Raw genomic sequence first — 21,713 nt, forward strand, 5'->3', positions numbered from 1 at the left:
AATACAAGAAAGCACTCTTTATTAGAGTTTTTCAAAGCTCCCCTCAGATCGACTTGGAAATTACCCAGGTTCTTCGCGAGGGGTGGGGAGAGAGATTTGAAGATGTCAGGTATTTATTTTTAAACCAACTGAGGGATGCTTTTTCTTCCCCTACAGAAATGAATGGCAGCCATTGGCGAATGGATGGGGGGGGGCCAAAGGCTCCTCCCGAAAGAACAATTTCCCCATCAGCTTCCAGTGTTGGCCCCACACCTCTTGAAACCAGGTCTATGCAACACAGTGGTGTGTGACGTAGCTCCTTTATGTTGCTCTGGGCCAATTTTCAAGAAGCTTGTGGGGGGGCTTTGGCAACAGAAACAATATAGTCTGCAGCTGCCAAAAAACCCTTCAAAATCCCTGGCTGACAAAGTCTTTACTCAGGGTAATGCCAAGCCTCTGCCAGTCAGGGAAGACAGCAATTCTTCATCCACTCAGATTTCAATTTGTGCAGAAGAAGATCTGTGCAGGAGAACTTGTCGCAGGGTGGAGGGGGCGAATCTTTAAAAGTTCACCTCTCTTTTTATGAGACCCTGAAGTTCTTTTCCTGGGTTGTGAGAACCGCCATGACATCCTTACTAAAATCTCCCCTATCCAAATGTTATTTTTCTTCTTTTTTATGATTATTTGTTGACAGATTCTTTCCCCTCCCCCTAGTTTCCCATAAGACTACTGTGTGAGGTAAATAAGGCTCGGGGATAATAACTAGCTCAAGGTCTCCTTTGAGCTTAATGGCTGAGAGACAATTTGAATCCAAGGCCAACACGCCACAACTATGCCATTTAGCATTCTGCTGGAACAAGGCACGGTGTTGTACATCCCCATTTATTAAGTTAGCGCGGCTGAAGCCAAAGAAAGCCTCATAACATTCCCCCTAAAACCAGCCGCCTAAGCCACCTTTGTTACAGTGACTGTATCGCTTCACCTGTGAACCAGAGGAGTGTGTTTTCCTTCACGGTGCTGTCAACTTTGTTTTTTATTCGTCCCACCAGGGCATCCATCTCCCTCAGGTTTGCTCCGTATGGATCTTGTCCAGGCAGGTCCCATGTTGGCTCAGCCAACGTCAAAGGCACATGCATATGAGCCAGGGCGATATATAGGAAGAATGGGTGTCCACTCCGGCTAGAGATAAAACACAGAAAGGCACACTGGTGAATTAAATGGAGGAAGGCATGACTTGGTCAGAATGGAGGCCGCACGGCTGCCCAACAGTCTATTACTACGGCCATCATAATATAACATCTTTCCACTCAGCTGGCCTGAAATTTTAAGAGGTTCTTTCTCCAAAATTGAAGTGGTTCTGCTTATTTAAGTCTGTGTTTTTCAAACCAAACAGGGGACCTCGTCACGTCCACCAAAGATGTCCCCAGACTGCTTGTTGCAGAGGAAGCTAAGCCACGTTCTAAGAACCACTGTCAGTTCATGCAGAACGCTAGCTGAGCCTCACCATTGTCCCCAAGTAAACTAAGAGTGCTATTCAGAATGTAATCAATACTTTTCTGTAACTGTGCATTGCAAGGGAAGTGCTGGTCAGGAAAACTTGTCAGCCACTACTGATATTCTCACCGAGGAACCCAAACCACGAGTTTGAAAATCACCAATTTAGGCCACACCTGCACTGTTGTCGGGCAATAGAAGGGGAGGAGTGGGCAGTGTATCCCTTGATTTAGGAATCAAACAACACCAGAGATTCATGCAACAATGCAGCTTCAGTAACAACACAAACATTGATTCAGGTGGTGTCAGTACAGTGATACCTTGGTTTACGAACTTAATCCGTTCCGGAAGTCCGCTCTTAAACCAAAGTGTTCTTAAACCAAGGTGTGCTTTCCCATAGCAGCGGGGGACTCAATTTACAAATGGAACACACTCAACAGGAAGCGGAACAGCTTCTGCTTCCAAGGCAAATTTCACAAACCAAAACACCTACTTTCGGGTTTGCAGCGTTCTTAATCCAAGTTGTTCATAAACTAAGCTGTTCTTAAACCATTATATAACCTGCATAGTGCAAATTCTTGGATGTACATTCAGTATACAGCTGCAAATCTGGTGACGAAAAGTATTCCTTCCTTCATATTTCCCATGTGGAGAATTCCCCCCCCCCTAAATCAGATTTAACAGGGAGATGCCTTAAGGACAGGTCTGACATCAACGCATGGCACTCTTAAGGCAAATGATGCAGGCATCCTTTTCATTAAAAGAAGAAGAACTATAGAGGCCTGGCACCGTGTGGACACAGGCACAGGGTTGGAGAACGTATACTCTCAGTGGCAGGATGCAGTGAAAGAAGCATTGGGTGGCTTGAACCTCCAGTGCCTCCAAAGTGCCTGGGAAGGGGTTCTTGCAGAGACCGGGGCTACCTTAAACTGGCATAGGTTGGTGTTGCCAAAAGGCCTGGCCACTAAAGCACACTATCCACCCCCCTCCCCTTGAATTAAAACAGGACGCACAATTCACTCTTGCACCACAAAGCTCTGGAAGTAGGCACACTCAGAGCAGGGACTCAGGCAGGGATGCAATGGGTGACCTCCTTTGAGGACAGGTCATTTTGGCATCACGTACAATGCGGTCAATCACTCCCAGTGACAAGGAACAGAAGAACTGCCTAGCTGCAGAGGTTAAATCAAGGGTTCCCAAACTAAGGCCCGGGGGCTGGATGCAGCCCAATCGCCTTCTCAATCCGGCCCGCAGATGGTCCAGGAATCAGCATGTTTTTACATGAGTAGAATGTGTCCTTTTATTTGAAATGCATCTCTGGGTTATTTGTGGGGCCTGCCTGGTGTATTTACATGAGTAGAATGTGTCCTTTTATTTGAAATGCATCTCTGGGTTATTTGCGGGGCCTGCCTGGTGTTTTTACATGAGTAGAATGTGTCCTTTTATTTAAAATGCATCTCTGGGTTATTTGTGGGGCATAGGAATTCGTTCATTTCCCCTCCCCCCCCCAAAAATAGTCCGGCCCCCCACAAGGTCTGAGGGACAGTGGACCGGCCCCCTGCTGAAAAAGTTTGCTGACCCTAGGGTTAAATGAAAGGAGTCACTCCCAGAGCCTCATAGGATCCTTTGTTCCATTAGGTAATTCTGCATGACACTCTGGTGATTCTCTCTCTCTCTCTCTCTCTCTCTCTCTCCCACCCACACCCTGGCAAGAATAACAATGTCTGTTTTCACCCACAGAAACAGTTGCTGAGCCCCCCTTTATCAAGCACAGCACGGCACATATCCTTAGCAAGGAAAGAAGGGATAGTAGTTATTCCTAGCAAGAAGTACGGGAGGAATGAGATTAAGGTGAAAGGAGGAGAAATTACATCAGGAACTGGAGTCTGCTGTGTTCCACACCACTGGAAATAAACTGATGGACCTGGGAGTGGGCGAGATGAAGAGAAGACACACCCCGCAACCAGGAAATTAGCCTGGAAGGATCATTGGGCAAGGGGTAAACCTGGAGCAGAAGAATAGTAATTCCGTAAGAGGAACAAATCATTTCGTATTACGACTTGACTTCGTGCGACTTTGGTTTAAACGCTTGCTTTTGTGGGTCAAAGGACAACATGGGAAAGTGATTCTTTGCAGACCGACCCAGGTCCTCCCCCTCATGCTGCAAAGAAACCAAACTGCACTGAACATTCATAGATACTACAGGCAAAAGAGGTTTCCCTGTGTTTCACAGATGCAACCAAGGCTCATGCCTAGGGCTGGGCGATATATCAATATATCGTCCAAAACCGGTTTGAAGTTCATACAATATCTGTTTCATAGCTTCTGACCTGGCAATATATTGCAAATCATGGTGTGTGTGTGTGTGTGCGCGCGCTATGCAAAAATCACAATGTGGGAAGAAAAGTGAAGCCAGCCGATGACTCTACATAGCTTATTTCAGACATTGTGATATATCGGTATATCGTGATGTTTAGCTGACGATATATCACAATGTTGAAAACCAGATAGCGCCCAGCCCTACTCATGCCCGGTAGCAACTTCTTTCTGTAGCTACCTTGAGTATACTTCTGTGTAGAAAGGTGAGATATGTATCACAGGTTAAACAAGCAAACAGAAATTTGAGTTGCATGACGCACAAGCCCTCTCCAGGTGTTCTGCAAGCATGCTAAAAAATACGTCACTCTTATCGCCCTCTGCAAGTTGGAGGGTGACCGTCAGAAGTAGAGAGCCTCCAAACTCATGTGGCTCCCTGCACATTTTAGAACCTTGGCAAAAGTCCTCAAACTCTGATAAGGTTCTAGCTCCACCGCCTTCATGGTTCTTCAGGAGCTCAGAAGGCTCCCCAGTCCCCATTTAAGAAAGTCGCCCTCCAACTTAACAGAGGGTGATGAGAACAAAGACCAGATCATGGATGTTGAGTTAACACACTTACGGAACACCTGAAGAGGGTTACATATCCTCGGCTTCTCCCTTTCCCTCTGGTCCAGGAGCCATTCTTAAAGGCACGTTTTATAAACCACAGGAGATGTTCAATCCCTTTAGTTCAGCAGCCTCATAAACACGCCCAGGGCAGCTAATCAGAGCAAGTTTAAACATCAATAAAGATGCAAGTCAGTTGAAATTATGTGATAAGGATAAGGTGGAATGGGTTCAAAGAGAGGGTTCAAAGAGTCCAAATCAAGACTCTTGTGAGCAGCAGATGCGTCCAAAGGAGCAAAAATCTAAGTGTGCCAGCTCTTAGCTCCTAAGAAAAGGTACTTAACTGCAAGGTAATCTCCTCCGGAAGAATCGCTGTACCTGCCTCAAGTACTGACCTTTGGAGCTATCTGTATAAGCAAAGTTCTCTTCTGCTTTAGTACCTTAAGAATGGTTCTGTGGTGTATTAGTGCAGTCCACAAGGCAGGTGCACCCTGGATGTGAGCCAGGAAAACAACTGACCTGGCACATTCTGTGCTGCAAACCATTTTTGCAACGCATCAATTTAGAAAATAAAAATATAAAATGATCATTAGCCCCTCTTCCTGCTGGAAACGAAAGGCCGACAATGTAGCAGTCCGTTCAGAACCATGCTCTTATTAGTGCAGGCGACACCCCTGCGAGGAAGTCTTAATGTTTTAAAATGGCCTGTATTTGGGTAATGGAGAGGGCAGAGGGAGGGAGGGAGGGAGGGAGGTTTAATGCCTCAATCTAAGCCAATCAAATGAGCAAAAAAAACATCTGAACTCAGTGATTCCCAAGCACCACATCAATGTGACCAAACTCCCACCCCAATCTCTCACCCAATTGTCCATTCTCAAAACCCAGTTTCTTTAAACAGCACTATTTCAGTACAAATTTCCAAAGAGCGCAACAAATGTGTTGTTGGCTTCTGCATTTGCAGACTAAAGATACTAATGATGCAAAGCAGCCAGTGAATTTACTCAAAAGGTGGCTCCGACCAGCCCAACCACCGCACTTCGATTCTAGCATCTGCAGAAAATTGGGTGAGGGGGAAGGACCCCAAACTTTGGAAGTGGCATTGCTCTTTCCTGTTATGAGCAGATAATCCAATTTTCTGTTGACACATCCTAGGTTTCTTCTGTTTACTTTTTCCTCCCCTGTTGCTAAGTGCCTCTTTGGAGATTTGAGGCCTATGTGCACAGCACAAGCCTCCGCCCTGAGTGAGTGGCTCAAAAAAAGCTGACAGCAGTCATTTCCTCTCCCACAACCTAGTTCCTAATTGCATTAGCTTTTTATTTCCCTGAAGTGATATGCAGACAACGGGTTCTCTCCGACACCGCCAACTGTTTTGTCTCTTGTTGCAACTGGATGAAGCAGAGCTTGGGCGCTGTCCGCCTTCCATTGCAATTTCCTTCTCAAAAGGCCTTGACCCCAACACTGCACTGCTAATGAACTTCTTTGCACATTACTTCTCAACAAACCTGATCATACCATTTAAAGTATAGTCATTATTTTTAAATCCATACATGCATCTTCGCAGGTGCAAATCTCTCTCTTTTTCCAATGTGTTAAGTGGGCTCTTCCAAATAATTAAAGTGGTATGGCTTCCCCCCCCCCTCCTTTAAGAGGTATGGAGTCAATCTTGTCTGGAAACAGGGTGGATAAAAATCAATGATTTAAAAAAATCAGTTTTTTTAATTTAAATTGGATTTTTTTTATTTAAATAAGATTTTTAAAATAAAATGTTTTTGGAGGAAAATTCTTTCTAAAGATAGTTTTCTATTTAAGTTACATTATAGTCCAAAGGCTATTCATCAGGAAATAAGAATTTGTTTTAAGTTTTTCATGTGTGAAATGAAACCTTAGACTCAGTCTAAGGTTTGTTTTTGTTTTTTAAACCATTTAACCACATCAGTTAACAAACATGGATACATATGTTATAATGTTATTGCTTTAGTTAAATAAATTATTTAAATTGTTATTAAGGAAATGCTAATTTTTCTCCGTCCAATAAACTACAGCAGAAAAGTTGTCCAAATATAAACAGTTAACTTATTAAACCTCACAGTAATTTCATAATTATCTGTCTATGTATTTCTAATAGTATAACCAAATCAGTAATTTTTGATATAACTGTAAAAACTACTCTGAAAATTTATTATTCCAAAATGAAACCTTCCTCTGGTTGTAAATATTAAGATTATACCAGCAAGAATGAGTCTTTCTGTATATATATAAAAAGATTTAAACCAAGTCTTACTGACTGGTCATTCAAATCAAGTCTTACTGACTAGTGATTTAAATAGTGATTTGAATCGTGATTTAAATCGATTTGATTTAAATCAAGTCCACCCTGTCTGGAAATAAAAATTGGGCCCTCTTACATGGAAGCTCCTTCCCTGTCCATTACTGTAGGTTGTATGTTTATAAAGAGGAGGAGATAATGGCACTCTGCACATGTGTAATGGCACACTTTCCTAAGCAAGTGCTATGCAAGTTCCATTGTGATGAAAACAGCAAGGTTAAAAACTGCAGCCCTGCCAAGACAAAATGTTAACAGCTGTTGCTGGCCAGATCGGGCTCAGTTAGTAGAGCATGAGACTCTTAATCTCAGGGTTCCTGCCCCACATTGGGAAGATCCCTGCACTGCAGGGGGTTGGACTAGATTGTTTTGTGGTCCTTTCCAACTCTATAAGGGATGAGGGTGGCGCTGTGGGTTAAACCACAGAGCCTAGGGCTTGCCTATCAGAAGGACGGCAGTTCAAGTCCCGCTGACTGGGCTGCATCCCAGTGTTACCATTGCACAAATGGAACAGGCTTCTGCTTGCATAATGGGACTTTGCTTTCTAACCGCACCATCCAAGCGCCCTCAAAATCCGCTTCGGTGAGCTGGGGGGACGCACTGGAGCCGATTCTGGGTAGGCACAGATGCTGGATACACAGCGTCCCATGCCGTGTACTTCCAGCACACCTGCCAAGTCTCCCGCTGAAAAATGTGGGATCGGCAGTGGCGCGGCACCAGACATTGCGTAGAAGCAACTTCCGGGGCCGCTCTTCCCATGTGTGGGCACTGGAAATCGGGCAGAGCGGCATCGGAAGTCGCTTCTACGCATGCCCGGCGGCCATCTTGGTGGTGGCCGCATGGCGGTGGCCATCTTGGTGGCAGACGCCGCCTTGCGGCCACCACCAAAATGATCGTCAGGCATGCGTAGAAACGACTTCCGGTGCCGCTTTGCCCGATTTCCACTGCCCACACGTTGGAAGAGCGGCACCCAAAATGGAGGCTCTCTGGCAGGTAGGAAATCCGGGGGATTTCCGGGATTTTTCTCCATTCAGGAGAACAGCGGGAAACGGATTAAAATCTGGGGGTTTCCCCGAAAAACGGGATACTTGGCAGCTAAGCACTTCCAGGCAAGTGTGTATAGGATTGCAGCTTTAATCACATAAAAGGAAATCGCTTTGCGAATTCCAGGTGGCTTCAACATTCCCACGCAGAATTTGGGGGAAGCCTGGGCAATTATAACCTAGGCTAGGTTATTTTTAAATTGCCAGAGAACATGTCCTGTTTTCTTGTTTACAGCTATATTTGTCTCCTCTAACAAGGCCTGTCCTTCCTCAGGGCCCTCCAAAGGGAAAAGGGCAGGATGACAAATGGGGAAGAGGAACAAGATTACAGCAAGTGCGTGTGCATTTGCGTATTTGTGCGTGTATAAACTCTTGGACGTTAAGAACAAACAATCTCACAGTTCCCAAACGGACTCGCGGTGCCATGTAATATATCTTTCCCATCATTTCCATCTTGCACCGTATCAAGTCTTCCACCGCATATATGACGAATATATGACATGAATATTTACAAGTCACGGCACATATTGCAATTTTAAAAACAAACGAACAATAAAAAAACAAAAAACATTGGCCATTTCCAAGCAGAGTCGTTTACACCCTGTAGCCTGAATTTCCTTCCATTTCCTATACACAAATTCAAAATTTAGTTGTTCCTAGCACTTCCTACATTATTTCCCTGATTTCATGAACAAGGGAGACAGGCTGCCAGGCACTTAGCCATGAGAGATCCGCAGCCTTCGCTTTGTTGCCATATTCCCCAATGCGTTAACTTAAAAATAAACCTTAATATTACCCCTGAACAGTCAACGTTCATAAACAGCCTATCACCCTTTCCTTAAAAAGTAATTCATTTTTCATTTAAAGGCACTCCACTTTAAAAAGAACAATAAATAAACAAACTGCATGTTCCCCTTTTCAATCACAATGACCTGAAAAATGAAGGGGAAAGACTATTTTTGTACGTGACCACATTCCTTCCAGCCCTGAGCCCTCCCGGTTCCTTGAAGAAACAGCGCATAGGGAAAAGGGAGGCAGGCAAATCCATTAATTTGGAAGATTTAGTAAATAATTCCAATGTGGGGCACTCATGATAGCTGGCTTCACCTTCTTGCTGTCTCCGCCCCAGAACTGTCCGTTCTCCTGAGGATTAGGCTCGCTATCTATCATGAGGTAGTCATCAACTTATTTAATTATAAAGCACACAGGGGCAATTAACCCAGTTTTTACTTGGGAGTCTGAAGAACAAAACCGGATCAGGCAAGTTGGAAATTAATATTTAATAATATTAATTATTATTAACTGCTCAAGACGGCAAAAGAGAACTGTTTCCTGGAAAAGCTTCACTGACTTATGTAAGAGATTAACCGGATCAATCCAGTTCTTGATACCCAATTAAAGAGAATCCCTGCAATTAGTTAAAAAGCTTTTTCATTAACCCAACACCCAGTAGCCTGTACCTTGATCTAACTTGGGTACAAGTAGTTCTGAAATAGTAACAGTAAAATAAGCTATATCACTTCAGGTCACAAACATTTATCCTGGTGCTCAAAACCATGTAACAAAGTTTTGATTTAAAAAAAACCTAGTTAGATCCTGTTCAAGCATAGGTTTTTATGTGTGGCTTGACTTTTGCTTCTTGTGACAACTCAGATGCAGAACTTTGTCAATCACATCAGCAACCCCCCCCTCCCTCGCATGTACAAGTTTTACAAGACTACTGTGAAATCTCTGTGTGCCTACTCAGAAGTAAACCTAAATGAACTCAGTGGGACTTGTTCCCAGGTGACTGAGTCTTAAGCATATTCACAGCCCAGAATTTCACATTCCAAAAATCTAATATCTGATTCCATACAATGAGGGGAGGAACATCTAAAGAAGACAACAGAGTGTGCTAAGTATGCATTTTTTTATCTAATTAAACATTTTCAAGCTTAGGACAAAATCAAAGCAATCGCTGCCCCTTTAGAAGTCACTGTGAATCTTTTACAGCTTGCAAAATAAAACTTGCAACTGATTCAGTTACATAAGGTTACAGCTAAACTTTATAATTTCCCTGCCCCAGTATCACACACCTTCATTTCTACTAAGTACAGTGGTACCTCGGGATGCGGACCCAATTTGTTCCTGGGTGCTGTTTGCACCCCGAAATGTCTGCAACTCGAGTGGTGATAGAGCGCATGCGTGAAAGCGTGATAGAGTGTTTCTTCGCATGCGCGAAGCACGCAGAACGCTTCTGCACATGTGGCGGAACCCGGAAGTAAACACTTCCGGTTCCGCCACGTTCGTATCCTGAAACAACACAACCCGCAGGTATGACTGTAACAGTGCAAAGTCAGTGGCAAAATCTGCTGATTTGATCTTGATGGCATGGGTATAGGAAGGATCAATGCCACCAACAATGGTTCAGCCTTCCTTGGTTCTGTTTACATAGTACACCCAGGGAACTGGAAGAGACCTCACTTTGTTCATGCTACTCTTTCCACAAATGCAAAAGCATAAAGGATTACATCAGAATGAGGGTGAGCTATGCTTGCATCTGAAGAAGGTGATATACAAAACACTATTAAGAGATAAGGACTGGGCTATTTGCCCAAAGTGATAATTAACAGACGTCAATCAGAGGTGCTTGATTCTACAGAATTAAAGGAATAGTGAAAAAAATAAGCAGAAACTAGCATTTAACATGCACATTAAGGCAATTGTAACAGTCCTCCTTTACTGTCCCAGCTGATTGTTCAACTGGCGAATTATGGGTTAGTGCTTACAGAGGGACACGGGTGGCGATCGGAAGGTCAGCGGTTCGAATCCCCACAACGGGGTGAGCTCCTGTTGCTCTGTCCCAGTTGCTGCCAACCTAGCAGTTCGAAAGCATGCCAGTGTGAGTAGATTAATAGGTACCGCTGTGGCGGGAACACAGAGCGTTTCTGTGCGCTCTGGCTTTCATGTTCCATTGTGCCAGAAGTGGTTTAGTCATGCTGGCCACATGACCCGGAAAACTGTCTGTGGACAAACGCCGGCTTCCTTGGCCTGAAAGCGAGATGAGCCCCGCAACCCCATAGTCGCCTTTGACTGGACTTAACCATCCAGGGGTCCTAGTGCTTATAGATAATTGTGTAATGCTTGGCCATACTTAGTGGATACCCAGGACTTTGTTCTATTGTTCTTGTCAAAAATGAACTTTAAAAGGCCCATCTATTAGTGCTTTATATACACTATATTGTTCTTGACGTATCTCACATTATCATACTGTAATTAATTGTGGAACAAATCCTGTGATGTTGGATGCTAGTCTGTACTTCTTGCATGGTTTATTTCTATGGGTCATGGCATCACTGCAGCTGCCATAAGGTTAATATAAAATATTATCTGTGACCCTGGCACAAGCTCCTATCTCAGATGTGATATGGTAGGAATAATTAACATCCTGATCCTAATTGTTGCAGAAAAAAATAAGCAAACTAACCCTTGTGCTTCTCAGTAAAACTTAATTATCACCCTCCTGTAAGCAGGAACCAGAATTCACAGACAGCTGGATCTCTTTTAAGGTAAAGTTATTATTCAGGAACTAAAGATAGAAAGATACAGCGCTCCCAGAATTAAGATCCTGTCCACTTCAAAACACAACAGTAAACTAGGAGGAACAAACACTTCTAGGCTTTTGCTGTTTTGCGGGTGGGATTCAATTATCTACTGGCAAATTCAGGTTGCACACTTAAAGTAGATTTGCCACTCATGTGCAACCAAACCTGTTGGTGGTGGAGCGGGGCAGGACCAGTCTTTTTGTAGTAAGGAAAGTATCCAGAAAAAGCACTAGAAACTGTGGGACAGTAACACAACATTATATAAGCTCCTTGCAAACAAATAATAATGCATGATCAATTTCTCAAACTTTGTGAAATCATGATGAATGCCGAGTAGAGAGATCTGGAAGAGCCCACAGATAACCCCAAACCTCACCTAAGAAATTTTTGAGTGTCCAGGGCTCAAAGCAATTTAGAAGACTTCTACAGACTTCTAGGCTCTTCTTAAATCCCAGCATTCTTACTTTCTCTTCCCATGAGGATTTGCGATTTACTGAGCTACTTTGATTACCGTATTTTTTCGCTCCATAAGACGCACCTGAGCATAGGACGCACCTAGTTTTTAGAGGAGGAAAAGAAGAAGAAAAATATTTTTCTTTCTTTAATTGTTCTAGGCATAGCAGCCAACTCCTAGAGGCCTAGGTGCCTTTGCCCCCATTAAATATTTGAGGAAGTCGTTCCCCCCCCCCATGTTGATGGGCACTGTCATTCATATAGTGTGCATGCACTTTGTCTTGAGATCAATTGCAGCGGTTATCAACCTGCAGGTCCCCAGATGTTGTTGGACTACAACTCCCATCATCCTTCAACTCCCATCATCCGTGAGCTCTGGCCTTGCTAGCTAGGGGCGATGGGAGTTGTAGTTCAACAACATCTGTGGACCCACAGGTTGAGAAAGGCTGATACAGTATGTGAGGTGGGGCTTACCTGCCCCCCCCAATATTTTATTCAAGTTGGAAGAGGGAGGGAGGGAAGGAAGGGGTGAGAGAGAGAAAGAAAGAGAGACAAGGAAGGAAGGGGTGAAAGAGAGAGGGAAGGAAGGAGGGAAGAAAGGGGTGAGAGGGAGGGAGGGAGGTGAAAGAGAGAGAGAAGGAAGAAAAGGAGGGAAGGAAGGAGACAGAGAGAGAAATGGAGGGAGGGAGGGAGGGAAGAGAGAAGGAAGGAAGGAAGGAAGGAAGGAAGGAAGGAAGGAAGGAGAGTGAAAAAAGGGAGAAGGAAGGGGAGGGGGGAGGAAGGATGGAAGCTGGGAGGAGGAGTGGAAGGGGCTCCCTTCTGTCTCTCCTCTCACCTCGCTCGCTGTCACAGAAGCAGCCTGAGAGCCGGTTTCCTGCTGCGTGCGGCTCTGGCTCTGGCATTCGTTCCATAGGACACACAAACTTCTCCCCTTCCTTTTTGGGAGGGAAAAGGTGTGTCTTCTGGAGCGAAAAATACGGCAATAAAATTATTCGGGTCCATTTTGTTGTTCCCCATTGTATCCTGCACACTACTATATAGATACAGCTTCCTGGGTGTTTCTGGGCACCTTAAGTATTGGGTATTATTTAAATATATATATATATATATGTTATTATTTTAAGTCAGTGAACTGCCCACAGGACTTGGATGAGGGGAAGAATAGAAATGTCATAAATAAATAAAATAGCTGTGCCGGTTTCCTTAAAAACCAACAAACAACCCAACAAAACGCTGAAGCTCTCTTTTCTTGAAAAACAGAGCTAAATAACTTTATTGAAATTAGACCCCAAAATCACAGAACCACAACAGAACCACTGGCTTCTCCCTGCCCCCCCAACCACACACACACACTTTCAAATTCAGAAACTCATTTCATTTCAATTATCATCCTTTCCCTTTGGTGCAGGAAGGCTTGCTTTTCTTTCCTGCGACGCCTTTTGTTTTCCTGTTACGCTATGGTGCACCTGCACTCAAAATGCTATGCACAGTTCAAGCCACCTTGCCTCAAAAAGGATACTGTAGAGATGAAGAATGATCAGAAAAGTAGAACTCTCCTTAACACAACACTTGGGGCTTTTTGGTTTAGAAAAAAACAAGAGAGGAAGAAGGAAACGCTGAGAGAGAGAGAGAGAGAGAGAGGATAGATAGGTGATAGATAGGTAAAGGGACCCCCTGACCATTAGGTCCAGTCGTGACCGACTCTGGGGTTGCGCGCTCATCTCGCATTATTGGCCGAGGGAGCCAACATACAGCTTCCAGGTGATGTGGCCAGCATGACAAAGCCGCTTCTGGCAAACCAGAGCAGCACACGGAAATGCCGTTTACCTTCCCGCTGTAGCGGTACCTATTTATCTACTTGCACTTTGACGTGCTTTTGAACTGCTAGGTTGGCAGGAGCTGGGACCGAGCAATGGGAGCTCACCCCGTCGCAGGGATTCGAACCGCTGACCTTCTGACCAGCAAGCCCTAGGCTCTGTGGTTTAACCCACAGCGCCACCCGTGTCCCCAGATGATAGACAGATGATAGATAATTATGCAAGGGGTGGAGAAAGTCGATACAGAGAAGGAAGCTGTATCTAATGAAGGCGAATGTTCTGGACATACAAAATGGATGCCCTCCTTCACAAAGTGCAGAATTAAAACATAGAATTTGCTCCCACAGGATGTAGTGAGGGTCACCAGTTTGGATGGCTTAAAAATGGGATTGGACCAATTCATGGAAGAGAAGGCTGTCAATAACCTTTATCCATGATGGCGATTTTATATGGTTTCAGAGGTAGTATGCTTCCAAACACCAGTTGCTGGGGAATCAAGGAGAAACCTACTGTAAACTACAGAGTTGTTTGAATCAAGGAGAAACCTCTGTAAACTACAGAGTTGTTAAGTTAGTGAAATTAGACAGCATCAACCGTGGCTGGAAGGCATGTTTCAGTCACTCATAATGAGGCATAATGCAATGCTGTGGTTAGCAAAAGCTCCCGGTCTCTTCATACAGCTAAGTCATAGTTTAGTGTTACATCCAAATAAGATAATTGACAACTGAGATGTCCTCACCTTGCATACTGAATGAACTGAATCGCCTTCTCTGTGTATTTTGCAGCCAGGCTGGTTAGGTTCACAGGCTGTTGGACAATTGTGAGGTTTTCAAAAAGAGGTAGTGCTATTTCAGGATAACAGTCTTTCCGATGTTTCCTGGGTGGGGAAAGATTTTTTATTTTATTTTTATTTTTTGAACTTTGAAAGGTGTGATTAAACAACAATAGGCTACAAGAGAATCTATTTTTAAAATCTAGTTAGTTTTTATTTCATTGATATCTATTATGAAACAGAGGTTTATAAAATTATGAACAGTGGGGTAAGAGTAAATAAAGAGAATTCTCTCTCTCTCTCTCTCTCTCTCTCTCTCTCTCTCTCTCTCTCTCTCTCTCTCTCTCTCTCTCTCATATATCCACCCACCCACAGATACTACTAGAACTCAGGGTCATTCAACAAAGCTTAATGGCAGTAAATTCAGGGCAGGAAAAAGGAAGTACAGTACTTGTTCACTCAGCAAATAATATATGAAAATCACTGTCACAGGATGTGGTGAAGGTTGCTGCCTTAGATGGTGCTCTGCAGACATCGTTGGACTACAGCTCCCATCAGCCCCACCCATCATGGCCAATGGTCAGGGATGATGGGAGTTGTAGACTATCAAAACATGTGGAGATCAGCAGCTTGGGGAAAGCTGCTTACATATCAAACAGCAAACTCATTCTTCCAATGTGGTTTCTTACATGTCAGTTTGCATTTCTTAGTACAGATGTACTTAGATCTGATGTGTAGAGATATTTCCTATTCTAATTAATTCAAGAAGGTTCTGGAAGCTTCTCTGTGTGAAAGAAACAAGCAGAAGGTCCTGATGTTTGGGTTATTCCTTCAGAGAAGCTGAGTACAGCTGGTTTTAAACTGGTTCTTTTATCTCTTTCTGTCAAGGTCATGCTGTCTATAATAATAGGCCAGAAGGAGCCTGGGTTTCACTTTCTCTCTCTCTCTTTCTTCTGGTGTGGTGTTCTGTATACAGTGGTACCTTGGTTCTCAAACTTAATCTGTTCCGGAAATCCGTTCCAAAACCAAAGCGTTCCAAATTCAAGGCGCTTTTCCATAGAAAGTACTAATGCAAAATGGATTAATCCGTGCCAGACTTTTAAAATCAACCCCTAAAACAGCAATTTAACATGAATTTTAGTATCTAACGAGACCATTGATCCATAATATGAAAGCAATAAACAATGTACTGCAGTCACATAATCAATGAATCAGTAGATGAATGGGGTTCCTCACAGTCACGAAAACAAAAAACAAGTCACAAAAACAAAAATGCAAAATAAATAGCAAAAACAGACAAACCTCAGCGTAACACTCAAACTGGAATTGTGGCACTCAAATCAGAAGCACAACACTCAAAACGGAGCCCATTCGGCTTCCGAAAACAGTTCGTAAACCGGAACACTTATTTCCGGGTTTGCAGTGTTTGGGTTCCAAGTTGTTTGAGAACCAAGGTACCAATGTTTAGTTTTATTATAAGTTATTGAAAGTTTAAGCTAAGTCTGCTGCAACTGGATTTCTTATGGGCAGTGCCAATCCTGAATGCATTGAATTTGTGACCATTATGCTCATTTGCCTTCAGTAGCAGTAAAGCTCTGCTGGATGAAATACAATTGCCTCTGGGAATCCCCCAACGTGTTTAAGTTTTTACTCTGCTAACTATACGTTGGGAGTTTGGCCAAAATGGCCTGTCCATACACAAAAGGTAGATTTACAGAAGCCTTTGGAGGAGGGGAGGGGAATGCTGAGTGTCTGCTGAAGGAGAACAGAAAATTGGGGTGGGGTGGGGATGTAATGGAATATCCTGAAAGGAAGCATGCCTGGCCGGCTGTAACTTCAAACAGGAACGCTCCACACTGCAACATTTTGTTGCAGGCACCTCTGATTACCTAACATGAGGGACAAACAAGAGGGGGGTGGTTCTCTCTATCATGCCCCAGTTGTGAATTTCCCAGCAGAATCTGGCTCCTTCTGAGCTCCGGAAGCCTGTCTGCAAGGACACTAGTGCTCACCCCCCCAGGAATCATACCTTATTGCTGCAGAGTGCCCAGGGCAAGCTGGGCAAGGAGGGAGGTTATAGCCCGGTGTGTCAGTGCAGCCCATATCATGGCTATAGGGTATCCCCAGGTAGTAATCAAAGCCTGGAATTAAAGGCGCAGTATTAGAATATGCAAGGCCACTTGTTGTGCTCGGAAAGCAATTTTGGGTTCTTTTTTAAGGAAACAGGTTTATACTATTGGTTGTATAAAGTTAATCTGCAACCACTGCAGTAACAAGAAGTGTTGCTAGCAGGCAGAACAGCTGTCCCAAGTTCCACTGCTGACAATTCAATCCATGCAGGCAAAGATCTGAACTTTCCCCGCAAAAATCCTATCTTTAAAGCTGAATCGGAACAAACATCAATTCGGGTTTTTTCCATAGATTGATATTTGCTCTGAATGAGCAGGTTTTCACAAGGAAAGCTCTGGAGGGGGAAAAAATTAAAAAGAAGGAAGGGACCTATTACGCCTTAACTGCAGATAGCATCAGTACTGAGAAGGGGGTTTGCTCCAGGAAGGGATCATGCAACCTAGTCTTGATCTCTTCCCTGTGACTGAGAGATTAGACCGCAAGGGCTTGTTTTTACTGAGGCAGTAAATCTGAGTCATGGTTTAAGGCCAGGGGCTCACCTGATCAAATGCTTCTCTATACAAAACTTTGCCCTAGCCATAGAAAACTAGCAGTTCAGGAAGAGCGTTTTCATCTTGAGACGTTAGGAGGGCTTGACACTGAGGGCATGCACTGGTACGAAGAAAAACCCAAGCATGTGAGCTCACATCTAAAGTTTCAAGTCTTGAGGAAGAACCAGGCCTAAACCTGCAGTGGACGTTTGGATTTCGAGATGGGGTGGGGGGAACATAGCATGGTATCCTTACCACGAAAGTTGGGGTGATAAGGGCCGTTGTGTCCCAAGTGCCATTTCCCTGCAAGGAAGCAATTGCCGGAAGAACGATATTAGAAACTCATATATACCAGTGACTAGAGAGAGTACTTGATGCTTTTTATCCGAGGTTGCGGTGAACAGGGCTGGGCAAGGAGGTGACCAGTGGGATTAGGCCATCAAACTCGAGGAGCCTTCAGGCAGCAGCTTCTATGAACACCAAGATCTTAAAAGATGCAAAACAACCCACCCTTTGCAGACACAGTGAGCTCTTAGACGTTATTTCTTTCTGGCCAAGTGATAGCATCTCAAGGGAGAGGAAAGAAGGACCTAGTCAGGAAGTCCCCAGCCATCATTCTTGCATGCCGAAGAAGTAGAGGGGAATTTCCTGCACATTCAGTTGCCAGTGTATGACCCAGATCTGTGATTATTATGCCTCCCTTTCACGGTAGCGTGGAAAGCAAAATGTATATTTCTCTTCCACCAGTGATGCATGATTAATATGATACTCGGAGGCAGCATCCCAGATGCTCCCCCACAGTCTCACGCAAGGGGTGCCTGAAATTTACGTAATAATAATAATAACTATTATTATTATAATTTATTATTTATACCCCGCCCATCTGGCTGGGTTTCCCCAGCCACTCTGGGCGGCTTCCAACAGAAAAATAAAATAATCGATTAAACATTAAAAGCCTCCCTAAACAGGGCTGCCTTCAGATGTCCTCTAAAAGTCTGGTAGCTGTTTTTCTCTTTGACATCTGATGGGAGGGCATTCCACAGGGCAGGTGCCACTACCGAGAAGACCCTCTGCCTGGTTCCCTGCAACTTGGCTCCTCTCAACGAAGGAACCGCCAGAAGGCCCTCGGCGCTGGACCTCAGTGTCCGGGCAGAACGATGGGGGTGCAGACGCTCCTTCAGGTATACTGGACTGAGGCCATTTAGGGCAGGCATCCCCAAACTGCGGCCCTCCAGATGTTTTGGCCTACAACTCCCATGATCCCTAGCTAACAGGACCAGTGGTCGGGGAAGATGGGAATTGTAGTCCAAAACATCTGGAGGGCCGAAGTTTGGGGGTGCCTGATTTAGGGCTTTAAAGGTCAGCACCAACACTTTGAATTGTGCTCGGAAACATACTGGGAGCCAATGTAGATCTTTCAAGACTGGTGTTATGTGGTCTCGGCAGCCGCTCCCGGTCACCAGTCTAGCTCCCGCATTCTGGATTTGTTGTAGTTTCCGGGTCACCTTCAAAGGTAGCCCCACGTAGAGCGCATTACAGTAGTCCAAGCGGGAGATAACTAGAGCATGCACCACTCTGGCGAGACAGTGTACAGGCAGGTAGGGTCTCAGCCTGCGTACCAGATGGAGCGGCGATTATTTGTTTGTGGAGTTTATATTTCACCTTCTCTTGCAACCGGCTTCATTGCAGCTTACCATAATCATCAGAACAAATGCAACGTAATAGAAGTAAAAAAAACAACAACCCTCAAACCAGCAATAAAACACAAAGATCAAAAGCAGGGGGGAAACAGCATTGTATGGTATTCAGTTAAATAAATGTGTGAGCCAAATGTCTTTTGCATGGGCAACAGAAGTTTCCCATTTCTTTCCCCCCATGTGTGCCCACCTCACCCCCAAATCTGCTCTGAAGGATTGGGGGTGGGGACCCAGATTTAGGGCGTGGGGAGTCGCGTTATGCAAGTCAAAGTTGTTCCACCCACACAAGAAACTACTTTGTGCTACTTTAAATAAAACCCATTATGTGGCTTTAAAAATACCCATTAAAACAGAGAACAGATGCGCTTTGGCAATTTCACGCGTGGTGAACCCTAACAATGCACCCAGAAATGCTGCTTTTATTGACAGTTCAAGATACTACGCCAGTGGTGTTTAGCATCAGCCTCAGGTGGAACTTCTGTGGTCAACAGACTGTGAGCAAGGAAATCCCTGGTTCACATCTCACCGCTGCCATGAATTTCAGAGGTAGCTTTGGACAACTAAATCTCTCTCTCTCTCCTTTCCTGAGTCTCACATCTACATTATGGATGTACTTCTGCTAATCTCTTTACAGGATTTTTGTACAAAGATGATTTGTGGGAAGGAATTTGAACACTCAAAAAGCATGGGGAAATATGCAGAGTTGTGCTATCTATATATATATAAATGTAAACTGGGTATGTTCCTTCGTCGCCAATGTTCACCAAAACCGCTTGACCGATTGAGATGAAAATTTGACACATCACATGCGAATGTCCGAAGGCTATAGGAAAGTTTGCTAAGACAGATGTTTCACCTACGCTAGGTAAAACCCAAAAAACCCTGTGTTTCAGAACTCACAAATCATACAAAAGTGCATGCTGGGAGCACAGGAGAGGTTGCAAACCAGTGCCCTCTAGCGACGGCTACACTGGTACTGCACCTAGGAAAGCTTCCCTGTCCACACCATCTCGGCTCGACTTTGCAGACTAGGCCGCTTTCCAGACTAGGCCGAGTGGAGGTGGGGGCTTGCCTGGGTGGGGGAGGGGGGGAGGGAGCGGGAACCACCAACCTTCTGATCAGCAAGCCCTAGGGTCTGTGGTTTAGACCACAGCGCTACCCGCATCCCTCTATAGATATGTAGATATATTTAAAAACAACAAAAGCAGGTTAATTTTCTATTGGAGGTCGGTTAAATTACCTATGGCAGCAGTGAGGTAGCCAGCTTCCTTCAGAACATCTCCCAAGGTAGTCTCGTTCAACGGGAGGCCGGCCACCGAGGTGACAGCAAAATTGTGGGTCACTCCATTGCGAAGGCCAAGGCGCCCTGTAAGCAGAGAGGCTCGTGATGGGGAACAGGTGGATGCCGCTGAATGGAAATCGAGAAACCTAGAGGAGGCAAAAGAAAAGAAAAGAGGTTCCAACTATTATTTGCCATTTATTGTGCTTCCTTTTTCTTGAAAGAATTCACTCTGATCCAGTCAAGCTTAATGCAGGTTTTCTTAATGGTAGCCTCAACGACATTGCAATCCTAATCAGTGTGTCCCCCCGCCCCCGGTTCCTCTTTCCTCTTTATAAAACACTTTGAACTCTCAGATCCATTTGTGACACAGCAAATTGTGACACAGCAAATTCTAGTGGAATTTCTGGTGGAAAGCAATGCCTCTCTCCCTGGCTACTCTGGTTAGAGGCTTTAGGTCTCTGCCCCTCCAAGTCCATTGTTAAGAGGTATGGTCTTTATCCCCACATCCTTTGCCACGGTTACATTCCGGGGGAAATAAAGCCCTTTCTGACTGCCTAGAAGCAACAAGCTCCGCTCCCAGCCCCATCTTGGGTGTCCTCTATAGGTGGGTAAGGAAAAGGTCCAGCAGTTGTTATGCACGCACATAAGTATTTGTGCCCACAGAATTAGCAAAACGACTAACTTGGCAGGGGAGGACACCAGAGAGCAAACAGGATTAGTTGATTATGTTAGGATTTCATAGTAGATTCTGTTCCGCCTTAAACAGGAACAGGCTTGGAAGAGGATGTTGAATGTGTCACATGATGTATACTTCCATTTGTTGTGCTATTGTAGTGTTAGTTGCTTTACTTTCGCTATGCTGAAGGAGGAAGACGTATCTGTACATGCTCTGATATGCTTCTAGAATAAACGCTTGTAAATATGCAAGAACTTCTCTCTGTGTCTTATCTTCTGCCAAACCACGGTAACGCTGGATGAACTCTGCAGATAACGTGTCCAGACTCCGAGAGCCTGGATCGTGTTACAGTTAGCTACAGCTGAGGTGGAGAAGACACCCGGCAGATGAAGGCCAGGTCTTCAGCGTGTATGCCAACAGATTATAGTGGTACCTCTACTTACGAATAACTCTACTTACGAATAACTCTACTTACTAATGGAGCTCCATCCGCCATCTTGGATGCGGTTTAGATGGGATTTTTTCTACTTACGAATTTTTAGATAGGGTTGCTTCGACTTATGAATTTTTTCTCCCAATGCATTCCTATGGGATTCGACTTACCATTTTTTTCGACTTACAAATGTGCGTTCGGAACGTATTAAATTCATAAGTAGAGGTACCACTGTATTTGAATGCGGATGCTGTCACAAAAGGAGTGTTCTATAAAAATTGTCCCAACACTCTGACATCTCCAGCCAGGCTGGAGTTATCTAATCTCTCCCAGGAACATCATTCCCTAAGCGGGCTGGATCAAAATGTAGTTGCTTTACTTTCGGAGCATCATGCTCTTAACTATGGACTGAGATGCGCACTGTCCAAAAGCCAGCATACATGTCATGGGGGTTTGGGATTGGAAATGTGGCTATTAATCCAGCTAAGCGGTAATTGATACCAATGAGAGCTTTTGAACAATTTGACAGTGTTAGAGGCCTGAGGAGTCTAAAAGGACCAAGACATAGGCCTGATGTT

General features: G+C 44.4%; 1 protein-coding gene across 10 annotated transcripts in view; it reads right to left on the reverse strand.

Moving 5' to 3' along the window:
• Positions 1-21,713, reverse strand: part of ARSG (arylsulfatase G) — a 112,358-nt gene that overhangs the window by 49,920 nt on the left and 40,725 nt on the right. For 9 of the 10 annotated variants that reach the window (XR_009557209.1, XM_035104037.2, XM_060271973.1 and 6 more), the window contains 5 exons: positions 19,985-20,172; positions 17,303-17,350; positions 16,417-16,528; positions 14,355-14,492; positions 962-1,158 (listed from right to left, as the gene is read on the reverse strand). Coding sequence is in view for 9 of the 10 variants with exons in the window: in XM_035104037.2 (XP_034959928.1) it covers positions 962-1,158; positions 14,355-14,492; positions 16,417-16,528; positions 17,303-17,350; positions 19,985-20,172 (683 nt within the window). In the remaining variant the exon portion in view is untranslated. The remainder of the gene's footprint in view (positions 1-961; positions 1,159-14,354; positions 14,493-16,416; positions 16,529-17,302; positions 17,351-19,984; positions 20,173-21,713) is intronic. The other variant, XM_060271972.1, reaches the window with a different exon arrangement.

The sequence above is a fragment of the Zootoca vivipara genome, chromosome 2 (assembly GCF_963506605.1).
Source record: "Zootoca vivipara chromosome 2, rZooViv1.1, whole genome shotgun sequence".
Classification (NCBI taxonomy): domain Eukaryota; kingdom Metazoa; phylum Chordata; class Lepidosauria; order Squamata; family Lacertidae; genus Zootoca; species Zootoca vivipara.